Source organism: Oncorhynchus masou, chromosome 26 (genome assembly GCF_036934945.1).
Source record: "Oncorhynchus masou masou isolate Uvic2021 chromosome 26, UVic_Omas_1.1, whole genome shotgun sequence".
In the NCBI taxonomy this organism is placed as follows: Eukaryota; Metazoa; Chordata; class Actinopteri; order Salmoniformes; family Salmonidae; genus Oncorhynchus; species Oncorhynchus masou.
In genome coordinates this window covers 23,838,621-23,845,766 of record NC_088237.1, presented here as the reverse complement: position 1 = coordinate 23,845,766, position 7,146 = coordinate 23,838,621, and the positions used below count along the sequence as shown (strand labels likewise).

The following is a 7,146-nucleotide window of genomic DNA, read 5'->3' as shown; positions in this document are numbered from 1 at the left end:
TGTTAACTGAATCATGGGTTTTTGTAGCGATAGGCTGCACAGCTGTAGGCCACGGTGGTTCCTTTGGAAACGGTCAAAAAAGAAGTACACACTTGCTCCTCCTCAAATCCTCTCTGCAGTCCAATATTGACGCGGGAAATCTTTTCAATATAAGATGGCCGCCAGAAAGGCATGAGCTGTGTTCGAATACTCATACTAACCACACTAACCGTACTATTTGTGACGTGAATTGAGTATATAGTATGTTTATTGGTCATAGTATGGATATAGTTAGAATGCCAAATGTTCCCGGATGTCGCCAAAATATGAAGTATACAGGCATAGCACACTATTTCCGTACTTTAGGGCCCATAATGCAATTCTTCAGAAAATGGGTGTGGCTTCACATCGTTTTCAGATTTGAAGAAAATGGCGGAAAATATGCAGCTGAAGTACAACAAGAGTGGATACAAATGAATTGCTTTAACTAATTATGACAAATGTTAAGAAAAGTTTGAGCAATGTAATAAAGTAATGACCTCAAATAAGTTACCTTACACGTTATGTTGACTGACAATTTGTTAGCTACGCTGTCCTTATGAACCACATAGCATATCATTACAGCAGTATGTACTGGTATGTCAAACTTGCCAGTATATTAACTATAGGCTATCTAACTACCCAGCGTTTATTGACTTGATTATTCCAGTCATTCTTAGCTTTGCTAAATGGTATAATCGTTGTGCGTTCTCAATGGACATTCGGGTGCTTTCGTAAATTCGGGCTGGCTATCTACTCTCGTCTGAGTGTACCAGAAATCAGAATAATGAATTTAGGAGTGCTCAACACCCCTTTGAAAATGGTTGGTGTCAAGTAAACGTCAGGAAAAAAAGCTTAATAAATTGTTGCCAGAGAGCGAAACGCTCTGAATTTACAAACGGACAACCTGACAACACTCTGAATTTACAAGCGCACTCTGACACTCCACATTGAATTTAAGAACACACCCGAAGTTGTAAAATGTCTAACTAGTCATTTGTTATGCTAACTAGCTAACAAGAGGTTGCATAGCAACAGCATCAACTTCTTGTAGACAGGTCGAAGAGCTAGTACGCTCAAATGAAAGCATACTGTTCGTTTATAGTATACTAAAATGTACTAATAGTATATAGTGTGTAGTATATACTCATGAAGTATGTAGTATACGGTATGTTAGTATGGGTATTCAAACACAGCTATGGTTTCCACTAGTAACCACAGCCACAAAGTCAAAATTGGCTATATTGTAAAAATATTTGAAAACAAAAAGTACTTATTTGGTCTTAATTTAAGGTTAGGGTTAGGCATAGGGTTATCAGTGTGGTTAAGGTTAGGTTTTCTTTTCAGTGTGGTTAAGGTAAGATATTCTTTAGAAATGGGTGGGGTTTATGGTTTTGTGGCTGTGGTAACTAGTGTTGACTGAAAGACGTGTGTGGAGACACACGTGGGACTGTGACCAATTGAATCCAGATGACAGCCCTGCAGTGACACAAGAGTTGAACATAAACAAAGAAAGGTGAAATTGGGAAACCACTATAATTTCAGTCTTCTTCTGCAATTTCAACAAAATCTTCTAGTCAGCAATTGTCTTGAAACGTGTACTGTAGATGCAGTGCAGTCTGCAGATGGGTAGTTGGATATGGAAGGAGATGAAGAGCACTTTGAAGTATGTGAAGATAAATGGAGGGAGGAGGAGAAGGAGGGGGTCTGACGGCACTTGAGTGATTTACAGTGGGGATCAGAGGAGGTTGGCGGGAGGAGCTATAGGAGGACGGGCTCATCGTAATGGCTGGAATGGAATGAATTGAACAGAGTCAAACATGTGGTTTCCATATGTTTGATGTTTTTGATACGGGTTCAATGAGCCCGTCCTCCCATACCTTCTCCCACCAGCCTCCTCTGCTGGGGACATATGGAATTCATTGGACTCACGTCTGCCTCACCTTACTTTCCTCTATTATGGTACCATGTGTTTACCATGAAGAGGCAGATGAGGTTAGGGTTTAGGGGCTAGGCACTCTCCACGGGCTCGGAAGAAAGCGGATGATTACAGTTTTCAGGATTACGGTATTTTCAACCTAACTTCCGTTTCCCCTGAAATATGGATGTGAGGACTCAAGAGTCTTCTTATACCTGCTACGTTAGGTTAGGGGCTAGGGGTCAATTTGGGATTCAGCATAGGCTGTTTTATAATCATTTTATGGTCCACTAAGACCTCGTCACTTTTTCCGAGACCCTATTTAAGGTTTCATGCTGCAGCATAACAATTGGCAGCTGGCTCTGGCTGCAGACAGAGTTTTTTCCACACACCTTCTTTACCATTCCAGGAACCTTTTGTTTTAACTTGTATCCACTTCGCTTTTTTGTTAGTAGGGGAAAGGAAGAAAGGGAGGTGGTTGTTTGGTGGAAAGGGAGGAAAAATGACAGATATATATGATACCATGTGTCCTTTGTGAGGCTTCGCATCCTCATTCACACATGAGGCGGACCTCGTATCCCAGACTGCACTGGTGCACCTGTGACTGGTTAGGCAGAGCCCATAATGCTCAGATTCCATGCCTTAAAAACTCATGTCGATGTCATCGTCTTTGTATACTAGAGTGTGACTTCAGTTTGGGCAACTGCCTTCTGTCAAGCCGGGACCACAGTCATCTGAAGAAGCAGAAGCTTTCCCACCCCTTTCCCTCGCTCTCTCTTTCTCTCACTCTCTTTATCTCCCCCTCCCTCTCCCTTTCTCCCTCGTTCTCCTCCCTCTCTCCAGAGACATCTGGCTTTTGAGCAACCACGGTCTTCTTACCTGCTGACCTTCCATCCCACACGCAGAGGGAGAGAGAGAGAGAGAGGAGAGAAAGGTAAGAGGAATGGACTCTTGTCATTTCCTGAAGGGTTTCTGCTCGGTTGTCCCTGGGTATTTGATCTTTCCATGCTGGGATTGATAGCCTGCCCAGTCCCAGCTAAACTCTGGGGGAGGATTGTGTGTGATACAGGGTTAACTAGTTGTCACTTGACAAGGGAAAGGAGTGGAGAGATTTTTGTACTTCGACTTTATCTGATGCTTTTCATGTTGCGTTGGACAATGTGTTGTTCTTATATTGCACCATGGCATGAATGCATTTATAAAATGAATACACTGTATTGATGCACAGTATTGTTAGTCAAAGTCTTGTTAGTCAAAGGCATGAATGTATTTGCATTTGCAGTACGGTATTTTCATGTGATGACATGTCATACTTTAAATCAACACATTGAGTTAAATCATCTTAAAAGTGTCAATATGTTGTGATGATATTTATTGCCTTTATTTGTTGACATTATAAAGTGTGTGTTCACTGAAAAACTGTATTGTTGGTTCATAGATAGTTCTGAGTATTTACAGTAGGGATCTGCCTCTTTTTTTAAAGAGATTTGCAGTTCACTGGTATTACCAGATTGCTGCTTTAGGGTGATTCATGAATAGTTTGTCAATTGAGCTTTTTCAATCGATGTTTTTTTCTCTCTCACAGAACCCTAGTGGCCTAAGATGAATGTTTCTAACTTGGAATCTGTAACAAGTCCATTCTTTACCAGTTTATGTCATCTATCATACAATCGAAATGTCATGTATTTAACTCTTCAAATAGAGTTTGTTCTCTGTAGATTTTAAAATCAAAGTACCACTCAGGATAATATTAGGTAAGACTATGTATGAAATGTTCTAGATGTGGTAGACAAACTTTTGATGACTTTCTCCCCGTTTCACTTTACGTTTTTTTCTTTGTCTCCCTTTCTCCTTCTGTCTGTTTTCTTCTCCCCAGTACAGTTATGTTTCCCCTCCGTGTCCCCATCTTTGCCATGCTGGTCAGCCTGACCGTGGGTCAGTACGATGACTATGACTACCAGCCGGCCTCCCAGTACGGCCCGTCCAGCGCCAACTGTGCCCAGGAATGCGAGTGCCCCATCAACTTCCCCACTGCCATGTACTGTGACTCCCGCAACCTTAAGTTTGTGCCCATTGTGCCCTCAGGCATCAAGTACCTGTACCTGCAGAACAACCTGATCGAGGAGATCAAGGCTGGGGTCTTCGACAACGTCACGGCGGAACTCCGTTGGCTGGTCCTGGACAATAACCAAATCACCAATGAGAAAGTGGCCAAGGGAACCATCGACAAGCTGACCGGACTTCATAAGATCTTGTTCAGCTTCAACAAACTGACAGAAGCTGTGATCCCTCCCTCCATGTCTTTGGATGAGCTGAAGATGATGAACAACCAGCTGTCCAAGTTCCCCGCAGGGAGTCTGGCCGGCATGCAGAACCTGACCTCAGTCCACCTCCAGAACAACGAGTTGACCTCTAAAGCTCTTAATGGGGTCTTCAAGGGCCTCAACAAGCTGGTGGCCATAGACTTGACCAACAACAAGCTGAAGAAGCTGCCCTCAGGCATGCCCAGTTCGCTGGAGACCTTCTATGGCGATCACAATGGCATCAGCAGCATCGCCGCCGGGGACCTCAAAGAGCTGCCCAAGCTGGCGTACCTGAGGTTGGCCTACAATCAGATGACGGATGCAGGGATTCCGGCGGGCGTGTTCAATGTGACGAGCCTGATCGAGCTGGATCTGTCCTACAACAAGCTGCAGTCCATCCCTGAGATCAATGAACAGCTGGAGCATCTCTATCTGCAGGTCAATGAAATCAACAGTGAGTGATTTTCTTTGTGGTTCCTCTTTTTTTCATTCACTTTTCTCTTCTCTCTTTCTCTTCTCTCTCTTTTCTCTATTCTCTTTTCCCTCTTTCAACATTCTCTTTCCGTTTTCTTTCTCTATTTTGACATTGCAATTACAAATACATCTAAATCAGTCATATCCATCCTCAAGTCTACCTCCAGGAAGTGTCAGGCAATCGGTGTAGGATGTGTACATACAGTAGGAAATGTTGAATCATGTATGAGTCAGTTCACCAAACCCCTTCCCACCCTTCCAGAGTTCAACCTGGAGAATATTTGCAAGTTCTCTGGCCCTCTGAACTACTCCAGACTGAAGCACCTGCGTCTGGATGGGAACAACATCACACATGCCGACCTACCCCATGACTCCTCCAACTGCCTGCGCCAGGCCTCTGACATCATCTTCGACTAAGGACCCTCCCCTCATCCGCAATTCTCCCTCTGTGACCCTCCCCCGGCACCACGACCTACCCTAAACTAATCCTTCAAACCCCAATAGACACAATGTGGCTGTATTCCAATATCTACAATAGCATACTACTCAGAGTATATAGCCAATATGTTTCTTTATTTTAAGTGGAATGCTAGTGTGGATAATGAACCCGAGCAACAGTGTTTGCAACAACCCTAAATATGTATCCTCCCCCTACCGGTGAAATCGAGGTCACCTCTGTCAACTCATCGGTAGTCCTTTCTGTAAACACAGACTATGAAATAACAAACCAACAACGGTTAGAAACCCGGAGAGACCTTTATTTTGCAGTGCATCATGGTATTCTCATGACAACCATAGGGTATTTTGGCCGTAGCAAATGGCTGGCCCTGTACTAATAGTTTTACCCAAATTTGTGGCAAATCAAACAATCGGCCACAATATAATGTAATGGTGCCTCGTAAAAAGCACTTGAACTGTACTTGTCTGTACTTGTTTCAAACAACAGGTGTCTGTTCTTGTGCAAAAGAGACAATATAGGAACATAGTGATTCCTGAATGAAGTTCTTTTAATGAAAAAGCAGCTCACACTTCAAACATTCCAAACGTAGTGGCACATGTTGTTTTCAGACAAGTACATTGAGGAATATGGGAATAAATCTCACTTGCAAATAAATGCATTGGCCATTCCTCTTTTGTATGTTTGTCATGATGTTTTTTTTAAAGGTTTCTTGTATTTAGTCTGTACACTCCCAGAATTATATTGCTGTGCAAAACACCTGCAGGTAAGGAATAAAAGTATCTAAGAGAGCTGTGTTGTGTACTCTGGTGTAATGTCTACTGGGGAAATATTGAACAGTGGAACACCTTTGGAACCAAATTAAAACTCATATGTCATATGTCAAAAGCGTTGGCATATTCCCCATCTTTCTGTATGAATGTTGGAGGAAAGTTATTAACAATCCTTATCGACAAGATTAAAAGGCTTGACACTGAATAGTTCTGCTGAAGTAATTGACTGTTTTTTAATGAGTTATTACGCAGTTAAATTGCCCGTTCAATGCAGATCACCGTTGTTATGCCGACATTTATACAACATTTGCATTGCTTGCATGCATCTCATGGTAACTCTGTATGATAATAAAAGCTAGCATTTTATGTTTTTATCCATTCATGGTTACCTTGTTTTCCATGTTTAATGTGTGCTTTTGCCCGTATAGCTTTATCAGAATAGCAACAATTTGTTGTGACGCTAACTTTATCTTGCTCTGTTGTGGCAACGTTGGTGGAATGTCATGTGCTATTTGGGCAGAGTATATCCAGATTTATTTTCATTATGGCTTTTGACTCAGTAATTGCTGGTGAATTTACTGTGAGGACATAAAATACATTTGAATAAACTACATTTCCAATACTCATGTGTGGTAAATGTTTGTTTTAAACCTATAATACTCAGTCGTAAATTCAGCAGAAGATTTTTTTAAATGACTACATTTACCATATACTGTTTCCTGAGGAAACAGACAGTAAATGTGTCTGCAGTATGACAACATACACAAAACACGTGACACAAGAAGAAAGAGATTTCTCTAGTCTCTTACTCCACAGGCCCAACACTGACACAAGAAGAAAGAGATTTCTCTAGTCTCTTACTCCACAGGCCCAACACTGACACAAGAAGAAAGAGATCTATCTAGTCTCTTACTCCAAAGGCCCAACACTGACACAAGAAGAAAGAGATTTCTCTAGTCTCTTACTCCAAAGGCCCAACACTGACACAAGAAGAAAGAGATTTCTCTAGTCTCTTACTCCACAGGCCCAAAACTGACACAAGAAGAAAGAGATTTCTCTAGTCTCTTACTCCACAGGCCCAAAACTGACACAAGAAGAAAGAGATTTCTCTAGTCTCTTACTCCACAGGCCCAAAACTGACACAAGAAGAAAGAGATTTCTCTAGTCTCTTACTCCACAGGCCCAAAACTGACACAAGAAGAA

General features: G+C 42.0%; 1 protein-coding gene across 4 annotated transcripts; it reads left to right on the top strand.

Moving 5' to 3' along the window:
* Positions 1-1,517: 1,517 nt before the first annotated feature.
* Positions 1,518-6,565, top strand: LOC135515080 (lumican-like). Of its 4 annotated transcripts, none has more exons than XM_064938911.1 (4): positions 1,518-1,534; positions 2,780-2,870; positions 3,813-4,693; positions 4,976-6,565. In XM_064938911.1, exons 3-4 carry the CDS (start codon positions 3,820-3,822, stop codon positions 5,128-5,130), a joined length of 1,029 nt encoding a protein of 342 aa, XP_064794983.1. In that variant the 5' UTR covers positions 1,518-1,534; positions 2,780-2,870; positions 3,813-3,819; the 3' UTR covers positions 5,131-6,565. The 4 variants fall into 4 exon arrangements, with proteins under 4 accessions (XP_064794983.1, XP_064794981.1, XP_064794982.1 ...); XM_064938909.1 differs by lacking the exon at positions 1,518-1,534 and adding an exon at positions 2,030-2,085 and having other exon boundaries at positions 3,818-4,693; XM_064938910.1 differs by lacking the exon at positions 1,518-1,534 and having other exon boundaries at positions 2,385-2,870.
* The last annotated feature ends 581 nt before the right edge of the window (positions 6,566-7,146 follow it).